The 17,318-nt window shown below is 51.7% G+C and overlaps 6 protein-coding genes across 6 annotated transcripts; 4 read left to right on the top strand and 2 right to left on the bottom strand.

The window, feature by feature from the left end:
• Window positions 1–159: 159 nt before the first annotated feature.
• N7509_002750 (alpha/beta-hydrolase) lies at window positions 160–1,085 on the top strand (the record flags this gene model as incomplete). Its single annotated transcript, XM_056627387.1, has 3 exons — window positions 160–316; window positions 349–473; window positions 576–1,085. The coding sequence occupies 3 exons, from the start codon at window positions 160–162 to the stop codon at window positions 1,083–1,085; spliced, it is 792 nt and encodes a 263-aa protein (XP_056493182.1).
• A 186-nt stretch (window positions 1,086–1,271) lies between these two features.
• On the bottom strand, window positions 1,272–2,521 carry N7509_002749 (pseudouridine synthase PUS4; the record flags this gene model as incomplete). The annotated part of the gene is made up of 3 exons (XM_056627386.1): window positions 1,272–2,092; window positions 2,133–2,420; window positions 2,488–2,521. The coding sequence occupies 3 exons, from the start codon at window positions 2,519–2,521 to the stop codon at window positions 1,272–1,274; spliced, it is 1,143 nt and encodes a 380-aa protein (XP_056493181.1).
• A 351-nt stretch (window positions 2,522–2,872) lies between these two features.
• On the top strand, window positions 2,873–4,978 carry N7509_002748 (uncharacterized protein; the record flags this gene model as incomplete). The annotated part of the gene is made up of 3 exons (XM_056627385.1): window positions 2,873–3,074; window positions 3,163–3,510; window positions 3,558–4,978. 3 exons carry the CDS (start codon window positions 2,873–2,875, stop codon window positions 4,976–4,978), a joined length of 1,971 nt encoding a protein of 656 aa, XP_056493180.1.
• A 1,120-nt stretch (window positions 4,979–6,098) lies between these two features.
• On the bottom strand, window positions 6,099–10,271 carry N7509_002747 (uncharacterized protein; the record flags this gene model as incomplete). The annotated part of the gene is given in 5 exon segments (XM_056627384.1): window positions 6,099–7,520; window positions 7,534–9,162; window positions 9,174–9,814; window positions 9,891–10,054; window positions 10,198–10,271. 5 exon segments carry the CDS (start codon window positions 10,269–10,271, stop codon window positions 6,099–6,101), a joined length of 3,930 nt encoding a protein of 1,309 aa, XP_056493179.1.
• Window positions 10,272–11,157: 886 nt separating this feature from the next.
• Window positions 11,158–15,654, top strand: N7509_002746 (Oxo-4-hydroxy-4-carboxy-5-ureidoimidazoline decarboxylase; the record flags this gene model as incomplete). The annotated part of the gene is made up of 7 exons (XM_056627383.1): window positions 11,158–11,552; window positions 11,637–11,736; window positions 11,791–11,821; window positions 12,427–12,623; window positions 12,843–13,000; window positions 13,278–13,833; window positions 13,888–15,654. The coding sequence occupies 7 exons, from the start codon at window positions 11,158–11,160 to the stop codon at window positions 15,652–15,654; spliced, it is 3,204 nt and encodes a 1,067-aa protein (XP_056493178.1).
• A 638-nt stretch (window positions 15,655–16,292) lies between these two features.
• N7509_002745 (SRP9/SRP21 family protein) lies at window positions 16,293–16,960 on the top strand (the record flags this gene model as incomplete). Its single annotated transcript, XM_056627382.1, has 2 exons — window positions 16,293–16,364; window positions 16,553–16,960. 2 exons carry the CDS (start codon window positions 16,293–16,295, stop codon window positions 16,958–16,960), a joined length of 480 nt encoding a protein of 159 aa, XP_056493177.1.
• Window positions 16,961–17,318: the final 358 nt, after the last annotated feature.

The raw sequence follows: 17,318 nt of genomic DNA, 5'->3' as shown, positions 1-17,318 counted from the left end.
AGTACCGCTATCTGGCCGTTGGTCACCCCCAGTGGGTCGAGGTTCGTGACAACCCTACTATCATATCATATTCATGACCGAAGTCCCCCACGTTTTAGCAACTAAGTAAGGAACGTATATCTAGTTCCCCAATAATCTTCCCCCGAATACTCGCGCCGCATGCCCCTGAACCGAGATCATCTCGAGATCATTCCACAGCCTGAGCTGAACATCCACGAATTTGATATCCCCGCTCGAGATGGACATTCTATTTGCGTCCGAGCATACAAACAATCAGGCCAGACCGACCTGCCTCTCCTCATATATCTGCACGGAGGTGTGGATTTGTTAAAGGAGGCCTTGAAACAGACGATGCCTCATGTCGTGCGTTGGCAGCGCAGATTCCCGTTCTTGTATTAAACGACGAGTATCGATTGGCGCCAGAAAATCCATTTCCAACTGGCTTTGAGGATAGTTTTGATGTCGTTCGCTGGGTAAGTGCTACATAAAAACGAATGCCACCTCGAATTAAGCAGAGAGCTGACTCCCATCTAGGCTGTCTCTCACGGATCCTCCCAGCTACCCATTAACCGCAGCGAGGATTCATTCTGGGTGGCACGTCTGCTGGTGCCAACTTTACAGCTGGCATTGTCCATCTTGCAGTGCAAGAAGGGTTGGCACCCGCACTGACGGGGCTATTGTTCTTGGCAGGTAGTTTCTGTCATCCCGATGTACGCCCAAAGGAGTATCGTGATCGGATCCTCAGTGTTGATGAGATCAACGATGCGCCGGGACTTACACGCAAATCCATTGACTATTTCGCGGCCAAGTATGGAGCTCCGCCGAAAGACAAACGTCTCTCGCCACTTCTTTTTGAATCGCATGCCAATTTGGCGAAGAAGGCGATTTTCTATGTTTGTGGATGGGACCCCCGACGCGATGAGGCGTTGTTGTTCGAGCAAATGTTGAAGGAGGAACAAATTGGTACGAAGGCGTATGTTTATCCGGGACTGCCACATGGCTTCTGGGGAACTTGTCCTGACCTAGATGTATCGGAGGATTGGCAGAGGGACTTGATCGAAGGTGTTCGATTCCTCTTGGAATAGTAGTAGTTCGGGTAGTTCTGAATTCGGATGTGCTTTGAAGAGTATCTAGTTATGTGTACATGAATCAAGTAGTCTTTCAACAAAGAGCCCTGAGAGGAAGCAAAAAAGTAAGTGAGATCGATATTCCGGGCATTTTTCATAATATATAGGCAAGCATATTCATCTTTTGAAATACGCATTGCATTTTTACTCCTGATCCTCGGCCTCGGCCTTGGCGACTCTCTTCTCTTCCCATGCCTCGAGGAACTTCTGCACCTTGGGGCCCCAGACTTCCTCGCCCGCATCAAGGTCCTTATATTCAATAATATTCTCCGGCTCGAGGGTGTACTCAGCCTGGCGACTGCGCACAAGTTCGCTCATCAGAGCGCAGCTACCAACAGCCTTGCCAAGATCGTGTGCAAGCGACCGCACATAAAATCCAGATGTGACAGTCATGGAAATCTTGACTGCGGCGGGCTGAGTCTTCGGCTGCTCTGTCTCAGTGGTCGGAGCTTCAGCTGTTGCGGGTTCCGGAACAGGAGGCTCAGCGGCAACAGGCTGGGCAGCGCCGTCCTCAGAGACCTTTTGCTTCTTGGTAGCATCTTGATCACCCTCCTTGGGAGAGTCTGCGGCAGGAGGTGACTTGCGTTTCGCAGACTGCACCTCCCCGTCCTGGGAAGCTTCGCTTTCTGCCGAAGGGACCACCGGCAGCGTGGCATCCTGCTCGAGGAGCTTATCTGCGACGAGCTTCGCATCGCCAGAAATCTCTTCCTCCGGCCACTTGTGCTCGTGTGTGCCAGGCTCATACCACTCGACGATGTCCATGTTCAAGACCTCCACCGGACGAGACTTGATCTCGATGGGCGGGGCCTTGCCCTCGCGCGCATACTCGTACAATTTTTTACCCTCCACCTTCAACGCCGAGAAGATCGGTGGGCGTTGCATGATCTTGCCGCGGAATTGATCGAGAGCCTTTTCAACGGCCTCGCGCGTAACATGCTCGTAGGGTGCCCGGCGAACAATCTTGCCTAGTCGATCATAGGAGTCGGTCTCGGCACCGAAAAGCACGAGTTGTCTCGTAGGTCTTGGTGCATGCCAGGAAGTCATTGAGCGACTTGGTACCCTTGCCCACACCGGTAACTAGAACACCAGTCGCAAGCGGATCCAGAGTACCACCATGGCCGATCTTGACGTCCAATTTCTGAGTGCGCCGGCGCTTGCGCTGGTACTGGCTCTCACGCTTTCGACGAGCGCGTTCCTCCTCCAGCCATGGCCTGAAGAGATCGGAAGGATTGAAGTGGTGTTGGAGCTTGCGAATCACGTCGGCCGAAGTAACGCCCTGTGGTTTGTGAACGGCTTGCAAAAGTCAGTTGTGAAGTTTCCAGGTTGGAGCAAGGCAACTGAAGGGGGTATAAAGACATACCGAAAACGCCCTCGAAGATCTTCTCGCCAGACATTCTGTTTGTGCGAAAAGCTCGAAAAGCAGATGGGAATACCATCTGGTGTCTAGCTGTGAAATTGTCAAGAAGCTCAAGTTCGAAAGCGAATGGAGTCGGAAACTGCCCCGACCCGGCGAATCCTCAGGGACCTGTAATTTTGGGGGTATCGATAAGGTATTGGTAATTTACCGGCATCTCCCACTGCCACTGCTCACTGCCCACTTAGGAAGGGACGACCGTAAGGAAAGTGCCTTGAATCAACAACCTCCTACTCCATTCCAGTTCCATTCAAGTTCACTCTTCTTTCCCCGATCTCATCATCGTGGAAACCTCCCTTCTCCCCCAATCCACAATGCTGCGACCGCGATCATGACCTCCCGCGAAGAAACCGTCCTACCTCCCATTGATACCTCCATCGGCGACGAGAATGAGTGGCCCGAGTTCGAGCTCACCGATGCGAAGGTCTTGCGACCAGGGAAGATGCTATACGCGAACCTTCTGGAGGCATCGGAGCAGACCCCAGTTCAAGTCATTGGCTGTCTAGAGCTCAAGAAGGGTCAAGAACAACTACGTGCGTCTACTTTCTTTTCCCTGTCTCAGTCCGCTTATCGCGACGGCGCACAGGACGCGTCGTGACTAGGTATCAAACTTGACTGTAGTTACGGAGTACTCATCCCATCATTCTCTAGTGCTCGATCCCAAGAATCTCAACCCTCGCATCATACTTGATAATGTCACACATTATGCCTACGGTCAGATGGAAGACCGAAGTGTTGAGATGTGGGCTGCCGGGAAGTCGGGTTGGTACAAGGTCTCACCAGCCAAGCGCTACCTACCGCACTTCAATCGCATCGTCCAGGCAGTCGACGCCTTTTATTTTTTGATGGACAAACACCAACATGGCAGGAAACAGCTCAATCCAACCTTCAAGAGTCTCTGCGAGCAGGTAAAAGCTCTCTCGTCCGACTCTTTGGAAGTGGCCCCCACTAACCAATCCCGATCGATCAGTATGTCTTCCACACACATGGTGCTTGTGAAACGGCGGTGGAATCAGCAGACGTGTTTATGGAACATTCTTCTTTTCTCCTCCGCTGTATGATCGAAGAAGATGACGATGGCGATGTGGCATGGACCAAGACCAACATCTTCCTGCATCTCCGCAGACAGTTTAAGGTGCGCAAAACAACACATTATACCTGTGCGTTGCTACATGAGGCGATTACTGATTCATTTCATCATAAAAAGCAGGATGAATACAAATCCCTTGTAGATCTTCATTCTCCTAAGAAGACAGATATGAACAATCTCTCGGAAGAACCTCAAGCGTCAACTCCGCGCCACGAACCCACTGCCATTGCGAAATCACAAGCAAATGTCGTGTATCAGCTGATCATAGAACTCAAGGACGAGGGTCACCTGGCGAAGCGTCGACTTCACCTTGATCTTCTGACAGAGCGCCTGTCAGAAAAATACTCTTTCAACCAAGAGAATGCTCGCAAGATCATCGCGGCGAGAGCAAATGCTGTGCTAGAGATGTTGGACGAAAATGACACGCCTAGCTTCAAATGGTCACGATACGTCATTCATCGAGAGCTTGTGGATGCCGCCTCGCAAAACGTTATTCTGCCACCAGGCCTTCTTACGCCGTTACAATTGACCGATGACTCCAGCGACGACGAACATCTAATAAGGACCCAAAAGTCCGTTCTCCGTCCGAAGGGGAATTCTTCCGTCTCTGGGAAAATCATGGGCAAACGTAATCGCAATGCCAATGCATATCAACAGAACACTCAGTCTGGCATCGAATCTGATGCTGATGCCGAAAGCGAAGACGAAGAAGAGGATGAAGTTATGGAAGACGTCGAGACCCCGAGTAAGGTTCGGGGCCACGAGCTGATCCGAACACCTCTGGCATCTGCCAAAAGTCAAGATCGCTCATTCCTCGGCAATCCTCAATCCGCAGCCGCATCCCTTCTCAAGAGTGTTCTTTCCGCAGATGTGCCAAAGACAACATCTGCACTTGCATCCAAAGCAACAAACGGAAGGTTGAGCTTTGGCATTGGCCGTCCCCCGAGCGGTGAAACGAATGGCCTGGTAGAGCCTGAAACATGGACATGCCGTATCGCCGGATGTTCTAAGACTATTACCAGCAAAGGGGAAGAACGCAAGAAAGAGATTTCCGATCATGGTGGGGAGCATGATTGGGATTTCCAGATGCAAGTTGAATTGGTCGAAGCAGAGCGACGCCTGCAACCAAATCACCCTGTCAGCAATATGATGCAGTATCTGCTCAACCAACACAACCAACAGATGCGTGCGGCTTTCCCAGAAATCTACCCACAAGAGGCAGTGGTGAATGGAACGGCCGACCAACCTGACACAACCTCTATCGATGAGGAGGATATCCCAGAGCCAGAGCCAAACCACGACCTGTCTGCTGAGTTAGACCTGAGTGTAAATGGACATACAACTTGAAGGTGTTGGAAGTGACCAACCATCTTCACGATCATGATGTACCGAATTTTCACGACTACCGTACGAGATACCACCGCCACATAGGCTTATGGTGACACCGAGTCTTTATTTGCTGTTTGGATAGGTACGCCTTGACATCATTTTTGTATAACACGTTCGAATCTAACACCCCATTTGCAGATCCACAGCTGTACACTATTATCCAAATCAAATTGAATCCCATTTATTCTGAATGGTCCCTGAGATGCTCTGCATATTTCCTGGGGTTGTTCCCTGCAAATTCCCCCATGTAGCCCTATCTCAGGGCAACTACTTAGTACCAGGAGATATAACGTAAATAGCCTGCCAGTGCCTTGTTAAGTATCCTGGGACTCGGAGGTAAGGAATTGCAACGAGTGGTAGAGATATGCCATCAATACAAGTACTACCTAAGTACAGATTCAATAAAGCCACAGGCAAATTCTTCTTCCGCAAATCGTGGAAATTTGCTCGAAAGAGCGAGACAGATATGGTATGGTCATACTATGTACAATCCGGCACAAGGCTACCGCTTTTAGTTGCGGTTGCGGCCATACTATCCCAGGAAAGAGTAGCCAAAACCCAGCGGGTCATTGGGAAGGAGAAGCTATCTAATACAGACTCCCGGACCCAAGAGGGTCGATGCAAGACAGAGCGCACGCTCTGACTTCACCTATACATGGATTTGGGAGGGGAAGGTCGAATGAGAGAAGGAAAAGAAGCTTTTTGACTTGGAGGGGTATACCACGAAAACATGCCACATATATCACGCACATACAGGATGAGGACGAGAGAGAGATAGAAGGAAGGAAAGAAGGAGGGAGAAGAGAGGAACAGAGAGATGAAGGTCGGTGAAAAGAAATATGAAAGGTTAGTGCAGGAATGTCAGGTAGGAACGCAAGGTCTAGCTGGTTGAGATGGAAGGAAAATGAAATCGCGTATGCAGGAAAGATCAAAGACGCAATGATCAATGTGTTTAAAAGGATATGAGAGCGGAGGAAGAAGAAGAGAAATGTAATCAAGGAATCCTGCCCTCAAAAGATCGGGGAAGGAATCATTGTTGGTGAACAATGTGAGCGTCGACAAGCGCTGGACCGCAGAGTTAGCAAACGTAGAAAGAATTAGGCGTAGGGATTAAGATTGACTTACTCTGAAGTGCAGACGATTGTCCCTGTCGCGATTCGCAGGCGCACTGAAGGGTGCTGCCATCCAAAAAGTCCAGCAAAATGCTGTTAGGCAGCTCTTGCATGTCCTCGTCGGGAAGACAGGGAGTTCGGAACTCGCTTAAATGGTATCGCTTGGTCATGTTGCGAGCGGTGGCATCAGTAGTGCCAGGCGCCAGAACAAGGAATCCGTTCTCGTCGATGCGCATGACTCGTCGCTTCCAAAGAAGGGTATCGGGGAATTGCACGTTGACTTCGCCAATTTCGATAGGGTCAGAGAGATGGCCATGGGATGGCGAGGGGGAAATAGCAGACTCGTGTACAGAGATGGGGTCAATGTCTTCCTCCTTCACTGGCGGTGACAAGGCTCCAATGATGCTACGACGAGAGTTTGAGGTGATGGAGGAAACACGACGCATGAGGCGCGAGGCGCGAGAGCCCTTCTTTTCATCAACAGGAGAGGAAGAGTTCAAGTTCTCCTCGGTCCTAGAGCGCGAAGACAAGGAAAGTCGACTGCCTGGACGGGAATTTGGGGTAGCAAGTCGGCCGGACCCAGCAGATGACATCGACATGCTGCGGTCCTCCGGGCGATTGATAGCAGCCTCAGAGCTCGTGTCTTGAGATAGAGGGGGCTCCGAGGTCTCGTGCTCCACAGTCAGTGGACTGGCCTGGAGATTGAGAACATCGGACTCCGAAGGCTCCAGTCCGGAGGAGCCAGGAGATACATCTGAGTCGCGGACTATACGAGCCGTCACTGAGATTGAGTTGGTGCGGCGAGTACTAGTGGAAGCAGAACGCGAATCCTGGCGGGTCAGGCTTGGTGCGCGAGAAAAGTCAGGAGTGCTGCCACTAGGGATAGAGATCGATGCACGCTTGCGCAAGTTCTCGAAAGACGGTGAGGCTGAAGGGGCCGTCACAGTGACTGTTGAACCGGCTGGAGTGCCTTCACGGCTAGAGAACTTCTCCAGGGCCTTGATACGAGACGAAATGCCGGAAGATACGTTAATTTTCTTAGCCATCATCACCGGGGTCGGGGGGCCGTTCTCAGTATAGGAACTAGATGCGGACCTGCCCACTTGTAGTGAGTGTAGAGCGGAAGGAGAAGCAAGGCCGTGAGGGCTGGATACAGCGCGTGAGCCTCTCCAGGAGTTCTCACCACCGTTGGGTGACTTGACCGAAACTGGTCTGGCCTCCTGCACAGTGGCCGATCGAAGCTCTTCCATGAAAGAATCGTCCGACAGGAGATTGTCGTCGTCAGAGAATTCGTGGGTTGGGACGTGGATGGGCTCCAGGTGAATATTTCGCCTTTGGTCTAGAGGGAGCGGCTCCGTCTTGGGGCTAGGGGGGCTCTTCGGGGGCAGCTTCAATCGACACCGAGACGGGCGCGACCGAGGCCTCCAATGGTTCAGCCACGGGGGTTTGGAACGTGCTTGTGGAGAATGAGATAGCAGGGAGGGTAGCTGGTTCAGTGGCCTCTGGTACGGTAGCTTCGACGGCTTCAGCCTCTTCTAACTGCTGATCTGCCGCCAGTGAAACTTGGGGTTGTTGGAAAGGAGCGGCTCCTGGATCAGGCTTCGGGTCTGAAACTTCGGCCGACTCCCTGTCAAGTGGAGATTCGGCAGAGACGCTAGGTGGGACTAGGTCACCCTTAGTCTCATTTTGGCCAAGGATTGCGGAGTCTTCTTGATCGGCGCCTGTTTCATGATCAAGGACCGTCTGTGGAGTCTCGGATTGGGCATCTTCAAGAACCGAATCAATATGCATAGTAGAGAATGTGGTATCGGCACTAGGCTCCGAAGTATGTGATGAGGGTTCGCCCTCGGAATCTGACTCGGGCACAGAAGTGGAGGATTCTGGGGCAGGAGTTTCCACAGCGGGTTCTTCGGATTGGGAAGGCTCTTCGGACAGGGTAAGCGCTTCGGACTGGATAGGCTCCTCGGGCTGGATAGGCTCCTCTGGCTGGATAGGCTCCTCGGGCTGGATAGGCTCCTCGGGCTGGATAGGCTCTTCAGACAGTGTAAGCTCTTCGGGCTTGGTAGGTTCCTCAGGATGGGTAGACTCCTCAGGCTGGATAGGCTCTTCAGACAGTGTAAGCTCTTCGGGCTTGGTAGGTTCCTCAGGATGGGTAGACTCCTCAGGCTTAAGAACCTCCTCTTCAATGATTTTTTCACGAGCTGAAAGCAGAGATTCCTCTTGATTGATAGGGGCCTCTTCCTGAACTGGCAATTCTGGAGCCGAAGCGGGCTCATGAACGGGCTCAGCAGCGGGCAATTGCGGTTCTGGTTGAGTTTCCACAGGACCCTCGAGACTTTGCTTAGCTGCTAGCGGTAGAGACTGGTCCACAGCTGGCTTTTCCTCTGTGGCAGGCAGAACTGGAGCCGAGGCGGGCTCAGGGACGGGCTCAGCAGCTGGCAATTGCGGTTCTGCTTGGTTTTCAACAGAGCTCTCGAGACCTGGCTTAGCTGCTAGCGATAGAGACCGATCCGCAGATGGCACTTCCTCTGCGACAGGCTGCTGTTCAACCTTTGGCTTCTCCGGCTCGGCCTGCTGAGATTCCGGATTGACGTTCTCTTTATTGCTCTCGTATGTTTTGGCAGCCAGTTCCTCCGCTTTGGGCTGCTCTTCTACTTCTGGTATATTTTGTTTCTTCTTGTTCTCTGCCCGCTTCGCCATGTTTTTCTTTCTCTGTTGCAGCGCCTTCATTAAACGTTCCTTTTCGGGCGTCAATCCAGACGATGTTGACAATGCACCCAAAGACTTGGCGCCGGGGATAGTTGGGGCCTGGAGATGGGAATCGAAGGCGGAGGAACAAGCAGGGGAGGAATTGGTGGGGCTCGGCTGTTGGGTCTGCTTGCGAAGGAACTTCCTTGGGAGCGTGGACGAGGGGGGTCGGGGGCGGCGTTGTTCGATTTCCGGATCGAAGATGAGCGCATATTGGATGGTAAGGATGCCACGGGCCGTTGATCTGGGTTCCGTGAACTCCCCGCAGTCCGAGGCCGTCCACTTTGATCAACAGACGGACGTGGACCTAACTTGACCTTTGGAGAGTAGCCCGCTGCCCGTTCCAGTTCCCTGAGCGAGGGTCTTGCGGACTGGGTTGACATTCGAGCTTCCTCCGATGGCCGGGGAAACTCATCCAGGATGTTGCGATACTTTGTATATTCCGAACCAGAATCGGGTGATCTGGGAGACGTGGTCACCGATTGTGTTTCACTGGGGCTTCTTCCACGGGAGTGTGATCTCGAACTCGCTCGGGATGGTGGGGGCCGTAAATCGGGTGACGATGTTTCAGGGCCAGGCGATATGGTAGGGGGAGATGTTGGCGGCGGCGGCGGAGATGTGGTCGTAGGTGGCACCACTGTAGCCTCTGATTTCTGACTGCCCGATCTTTGACGGGCCTCGGACCTTGGAGGCGCCACTGGGTATTCTTTTGTCTCTTCCTTTAATCCATTCTCCTCTGCGTCCTCGGTGATCTCCATCAGTCGACGGCGACGCAGGGAGCTTGACGAGGAAGTGATGGAGCCAGAAGCAGTGTGAAGAAGGCATGCTGACGATAAGGAACTCTCGTTGAGATCCGACGCCTGGGTCAAAACGAGGACGGTGTCGTTTGGTGTGAACTTATCGGTAACGGATTGAAATTGAACATTGCTGCGGGCTGTGGTCGAACATTCTAGTCAGACGATCCACTCGGATGAAGAGCAATTTCGCATCTCCCCTTGACCTTGACCTACCTTGAATCAACCGTGACAAGCCCTCGGGCATGTACCGCAGAATCACCTTCCTCCGCCGGTAATGCAGGAAACCGTATAGCGGTGACGTTTCCTCGTAGTTGTCGATGGCATTGCGTACCTCGGGCACCCCGCCGGTACCTCGATGAAGGAGATCAACCTCATCCCTAGAGATATAGTGTAATAGGAACCTGATGGAAGCAACGGGTCAGCGATGTCCAATGCAACGATTCATGTTGACAGATTGCGCGGCGCGTTGGGCGCAAAAGGGGGCCATTTGGGGAGACTGGGGGAAAGTAGGGGGACTTACCATCCGCCGGCGTCGGCCAGTGCACTCTGGTAGGCTTCGACGATGACGGGATTCTCTAGCCCATTGAGAGACATGGCGCGAACGACATGGAGGCAAGTCGAAAGCGTCGAGTTGAGGAAGGAAAAGGAGGGGAGCCGAAGTCTGGAGGTGTCTGGACGCTAGGCACACGGACAACCTTAGGAACGGACACTAGTAGGAGCAGGGCAGGGCCAGGGCCACGGGTTAGAGATCTCGAGATCGAGAAACAGTCCAATCACGATGGCTCGGGAGGAGCGAGAGGGGGCCAACAGTTGAATTGTCTGATAGGCTCTGCGGCGCGAACCTCTGTGGATGGTACCTTGTTGGGTTTCAGGGGGACCATCCGTTCGGTGGTTTGACTCCACTCGCGGCTATCCCAATTTAAGTGGACAAGCTGAAACACTCGCTCGGAGACCGTTCTCTTTATAGCATGGTGGAATCCTTTTGTCCCGTCAGTGAGCCTTGTTGTTGTGTTGGTACCTGTTCGTACATAGTTAGTATGTGCGTGACAAGGACAAGGTTGCACGAAGGATTCCATGGTATGGAGTAGATGTCAGTGTACATGGGGTACTCGGGTACTCCTAGTTGATAGTTACCCCTAATTAGCCAATAGAGTAATGCATCCTCCCATACCAGTGATCATAGTAAGTAGTGGATTCTCGTAGGTATACTTGGGTATGCATATGCATGGAGATACTACTAGTACTTCCTCTTCATCCATGGATATCCATGGATATCCCAGGGATATAAACTTATCAACTTATCAACATCTCCCGCGGATCCCCGCCTCGTCCTAAAGACACTCGGCGACCCCCGATGGCGGGGACCCAAGAACCATTTCTACTTAATACCAGCATTCCACGCACTACAATTGTTCTCTTTTACTCGATTTGATTTGATTTGACTTGACTCATCCTCCTCATCCCCATCCTCATCCTCATCATGGACCTCCCCGCTCTCGCCTCGCTCCCATCGCTGCCACAGGAGGCCCAACTGCGGGTGCTGGACACCCTTTTCGAGCCCTCCCCCGAACTCCACCAACTAATGCTCCCTTTACTGGCGAACCAGACCTTCAACTCTTACACGTCACTCATCGATGCCGTTGGGGGCCGCATGTCCGCCCTCTCCGCCGCCAACTCCCCCACTGACCGGAATGTTCTATTCGGCATTTTGGGCTCGCACCCTCGGCTCGGACGGCCTGCCGCTAACCCCGAGCACCTCAGCGAACTGAGCAAAAAGGAACAGGCCCAGCTGCAGACCGGCGCCGAGGAACAAGCCGAGAAATTGCGCGAATTGAATGCCGAGTATGAGGAGCGATTCCCCGGACTGCGCTTTGTGTAAGCCCCTCGTCCCCTCCTCCTCCTCCCTTCCCCTCCGATCCTTTGCTCTTTTCTGACAGCGCCGATCTTCTCCGATCGCAGCTCCTTTGTCAACGGTCGCACTCGCGATGTGATCATGGTGGAAATGCGTCAACGGATTGACCGAGGAGACAATGACCAGGAAATTGCGGAGACCATCCAGGTATGTGCCGAGAGACTGCTCTTTCGGACAAGCTGAATCAACTAACACGAACAGGCCATGTGTGATATTGCAAAGGATCGAGCCCGTAAACTACAGGCGCGCATCTAAAAAAGAGATACCGAGAGATACCCCAATTCCAATCTATGTATTTACGATCAAAATGCCGACTGTCGTCTGTTCTATTGAGTTCTCCATTTATAAGCACTAGTCAAGCCTTAGCGACGCTTGTCACCTGTTTCAGGGTCCAGTCTCGCATTTCGTAGATAAGTCTTAAGACTAAGACTTAAGACTTGACTTAGGGCTCCACTCAACCGCCCCGATTTGATGTCATCTTAAAGCTCCTCTCCGGCCGGTGCCGCTTAGCCTATCGGCAACTTTTTCTTTCAGGATGCCTCAATTTCTTTAAAGATTCTAATTTTTTTTTTTCATTTCTATTCCCTATACTTGCCATTTTTGGCTTCTCCCTCTCTCTTCATTGTTACCCACTTCCATCCAATGCGACCCGGATGCGCGCATTGCCATGGTGGAGGGAATCACGGATTCACTGACCCCCGCGATGGCCGGGGATAACCCGCCACTGCGACCCTCGACATTGAGTAAGTTCCTATCTAGCCCGGTCGCTTTGTAAATGAAATGCGATGTGCTTCTAGGAGGAGTGGCCCAATCGATAAATGGATCAAACTTTTCTAGTTTCCTCCATTTTTCCCTCCAGCGCGGCCGATTCTAAGAGAGCACGCGCGCTGATTGTCATAGGCTCAGAATCCAGCAATAGCCAACAAGATGTGCAGCGCACTTCGCATCGTGTGCCGCCTCCCGTCAGACATTCTACCTCACAAACGCTGCACGAGACCCGTACCGAAGCCAGCGCTATCGATCCGTTGTCCCAAGTAAGCGACCCCCGAAGATCCCATACGAGTACGGAGTATACACATAAGAAGATAAGAACTGCGAGAGTCTGGGGTTGGTCGCATTGGAAATCCTAAATGGGAATACGAAGTGTGGCCTATACTCAGCCGCATCGACTAGTATTGGGACTCTGCATATACTCTGCAGATACTCTGCAGATGGGATGCCATGAGTAAATCAAGCTGACATGCGGGTTGTAGCACATCATCCAGCGAACCAACACTCAAAAGTCAATTCCCCTCAGGCTCCTGGGCCGCGCATCCTATGAGGCCGAAGCCGGTAGTTCGGAGTATAGCCTGTCGGAACAAGGCGCAATTCGGGGTGAGGCGTCGCCAAACTCAAAGCCCAAAGAAAAGAAGTGAGTAAAGCCAAAGCCAAAGCCAAATCTTACTATGTTGTGCTTTGTGTGTGTGTGTGTGTGTGTGTGTGTGTGTGTGTGTGTGTGTGTGTGTGTGTGTGTGTGTGTGTGTGTCATGGTTGCGCCTGCGTGGTGTTTCCCCCCCGCGGGAATTTGGTGGCGGCCTCTCCGCGGGGCCCGGTTTACAATACAATTTTATTGCTTTTCTGTGAATTGCTGTGACTTGCTGTGCATTTGCTGACTTAAATTCCTCGTGTCCCCTTCTCGCGATGTCTAGAAAAGGTGTTTCTTTCCTAAGCCGCATTATCGGTACAAAGAAAAAAGATCAGCTGCCAGACGCAGAAGATGAGAGCTCCGAACCCGAGCCTAACCGCATGTCCATCGATACTTCTCATCCAATAGGATTTATTCCGCGACACCCTGCGCCAGCCAGGTATCTGCGAGTTCGTACGCATTACAAGAAAGAAAAGGAGTTTGAAAGGCTCTTCCTGGCTCAGGAGCTCACAGGCATCCCCGGCCAGCAGCGTCCCGCGGAACGTCGGATATCAACAACTACTTCTTCCCAGAATGGCGAAAATACGGGTAGGGCTATATGGGCCCTGGAATTCTCAAAAGATGGCAAGTACCTAGCTGCCGCAGGTCAGGACAAAAAAGTCCGGATATGGGCAGTCATATCAACCCCAGACGAGCGTGAAGCTGCAAACCATGATGATACCGAAAAGCCCGGCAATGAACAAGACCCGCCACGCCTGAAAGCACCCGTGTTTCACCCCAAGCCGGTTCAAATTTATGAGGGACACACCGGTAGCATTTTAGACGTGAGTTGGAGTAAAGTAAGTCACCGAGTAAACCCCGAAGGCAATATCCTCTGCTGACCTTTGGACTAGAACAACTTTATTCTCTCTTCGTCTATGGACAAAACCGTTCGACTGTGGCATGCAAGTCGACCCGAGTGTCTCTGTTGCTTCCAGCATAGTGATTTTGTCACTTCTATCCAATTCCACCCTCGGGATGATCGCTTTTTTCTTGCTGGCTCGCTCGACACCAAGCTCAGACTGTGGAGCATACCTGACAAGAGTGTGGCATTTGTAACGGCTGCACCCGACATGGTAACCGCGGTGGCATTCACGCCGGATGGTCGATACTCGATGGCTGGATGTCTGAACGGAACGCTGAATATCTATGACACAGAAGGCTTGAAGGTTTCCGGACAGATTCATGTTCGATCGGCTCGGGGAAAGAATTCCAAAGGCCACAAAATTACAGGGATTGATACAATGACCAGTCCACCGGGCGACCCCAAAGGTGACATCAAACTGTTGGTAACGAGCAATGACTCTCGAATCCGCCTCTATGATTTCCGAGATCGAGTCCTAGAGGCCAAATTCCGTGGAAATGAGAACAGCTGCAGCCAGATTCGGGCAACCTTTACAGAAGACAGCAAACACGTCATCTGTGGAAGTGAGGATCGTCGTGCCTATGTTTGGCCGATTGGGACCGTAGAACGTGACACGGACAAGCGTGCCTGCGAGGTATTTGAGACCCAGTCTGCCATTGTGACGGTAGCCGTGACCGCTCCAACTGCGACAAAGGAGGTGCTGGCTCTGTCTGAAGATCCAATCTACGATATCTGCAACCCCCCGCCTGTCGCACTTATGAGCCCTGATGAATCTTCCGAAGCGCCAAAGCAGGAAAGTTCTGGAAATGAATCTGGGAGCAAGCATATCCGGACCAGATCTACGCCGCGACTATCGATTGTTAGCAAAATGGCACATGATTCGCCGTCATACCTTGCTCGATCAAAGCATCCTGATGGCAACATTATGGTGATGGCCGATTATTCCGGTAAGATCCAGGTACTTCGACAGGACTGCGCCTATGACAAACGACGATTTGAAAACTGGAATGCCAACTCAACAATCTCACGACGGATTATGGGACGTTCGAATTCAGCACGTCATAGTGTGGCGTCTTCAAACGGCAAAGAGTCAACCCACAAGACGCCGTCTGAGCGGATTGTTTCCTGGCGCAACTCTGTTGTTCGCCATGGGCGCACGAGCACAGAAGGTTCACGTTCCGGCCTGAGAACCCGCAGTCCATCGCCTCACCAGCACCGACCCGCAGCGTTTCGTCTCACCTCATCACGGCCGTCAAGTATGGGCCCTCACGAATCCCTTTCAGCAGCCGCCACGTCCCCACCGGCATCCCCACGTCCATCTGGTGCTCATACGAGACAACCAATCGAGAAGAGATCCGGCCTGAACGGGCATGGTCCTGTCGTTGGCTCAGATCTGCGGGCGCTACCATCTTCGTCGGCCGGAATCATAGCCAGTGGCAAGGGCAATGACAATCCGCTCTGGCTCCAAGGCGATCATAGCTATGCATACTGGAATAAGATAACACATGATGCGATGGCGATGCGGTCTCGTCGGAAATCAAAAGACTTTTTGAGCCCCAACTCGATCCAATCCGATGAACGGAAGCTGAGCACGACCAGCAGCATACTCAGCAGCGATTACGCCTCGTCGACTGGTGAAAAAGATGAAGAAATTCTCAAATGCGACTACTGCCATGGTTCGAACTTCCGTGGAGTCAAGGACCGGGACGGTAAGCAGAAGCTGATATGCGTGCAATGCAACCGGTCTGTTCCTTGAGCTTCAACTCTGTATTAGTTAGTGATGAATAATTCTGTTCATGTTTATGGTTTGATATTTTGCGGGGGGGGTTAGGTTTTTGGACATATTTGCTTACATATCAGCGTGCTTGTAACTTATGAATTTGGGGTAATTTGCATAAAAGTCCGCTGTGTTGTTGGCCCGAGTCGTATCTGGGCTTCGATGGTGGAGCTGTGGTTCTTACCAGCGTGTATGATAGTTATGAGAAAGGACATGTAACGAGATTGAAGGCACGGGAAATAATGAAAGTAGAAAACAATGAAAATGAATACTTTGTAACAATCATATTTCTCATTTTCTTCTATTCTGTATGAATAAGAAAATGCGACTGATTCATTACAGACTTGATCTAATCTACTTCGGTGCGGAGTCGATGCCAAGACTGGAAAAAGTCCGGCGCTGATAACTGCGGTCTTTCCACCCCGGATCTCCTCTCAACCACCATCTCTCTCCCAACACCTTTCATTTCGATAGCAGTTTCCGTTCCATTCCACAGGAACATCTCCCTCAAACAACAGATCCATCCATTTACACCGAATTTCCACAAACTCCCTTACAATTGCGCAGTCTCGATCTGAACAGCGCAGCAAAAGCGAGACCGGCTCTCGCCCACCACAATGACCTACCTCGAGACCTCTCAAGCCTACCTGGAGCAATCGGCCCAGCTTCTAGAGGCATACCCTGAGACGGTAAGACCAAGTCCATCGAACTCAGCCAAAGCCGGCGACAATCAAGTTGCCCGCATAAAGCTCGCAATGAACAACATCACACCTTCCCACCCCCCCCACCCTCATTCATATATTCGAACCCAACCCGCCACATCTACCCACAACCAAAGACCCTGCAAATATCATTTTTAACTAACAAAGAGTACCAGACCCGCATAACAACAAAATACAACTTCCCCACAGAACGCCCCGCACAAGTCCTCAAACGCACAAAATCACAAGCCAAATCCAACAAACCCGCCTCAACCTCCACAGAACCCCCCACCGCACCCATCGCCTCCCTAACCCTGAGAACCTACAACCCCGAATCCGGAATCACCATTCAATACCGCACGAACAAACTCCAAGAAGTCGGGCGCTTGATGACGGGTCTGGGAAAGCTGGCTGCGGGCGCGGACGTTGCTAGCCTTGGACTTTCAGCGCCGGCTGGGGCTGATATTGAGATGACGGATGCGCCGGAGGAGGCGGCTGGTTCTGCGCCTGCGCCTGTGCCGGCGGCTGCGAAGGGTCAGGCGCAGGGTGGGAAGGGGAAGAAGAAGAAGGGTGGCAAGAAATGAGGACGATTATTATGCATGATGCCATACTATGAAGCCGGATAGGGCTTTAGATTATGCCTGCAGATAGATTATGTCGAATCTGTCAGATCTTTTATCTTTATAGACATAATGACATGTTGCGAATATGAACTGGTTGGGCTGTGTACGGAGTGCTATCTAAGGAAGGATTGATGAGATGCCGAGCGATCTATACCTAATGCGACGATCTATTGTAGAGTAAAAAGCTATTACCAGACTACTGTACTATGCTGTTGCAAAAGGATACACATAAAGAAGTGATTCAAACGTTTTAGATACACATATTCACCATCCATCCCATATTAGACATTGCGGGAAAGTCTAGGACAGACCAAGAAGA

This window comes from Penicillium cosmopolitanum (assembly GCF_028827165.1).
Source record: "Penicillium cosmopolitanum strain IBT 29677 chromosome Unknown utg000004l:1.0-4361866.0:1.0-4365735.0, whole genome shotgun sequence".
In the NCBI taxonomy this organism is placed as follows: Eukaryota; Fungi; Ascomycota; class Eurotiomycetes; order Eurotiales; family Aspergillaceae; genus Penicillium; species Penicillium cosmopolitanum.
Note: the sequence above shows the minus strand (reverse complement) of the source record. Positions and strands in the feature narration are given on the sequence as shown.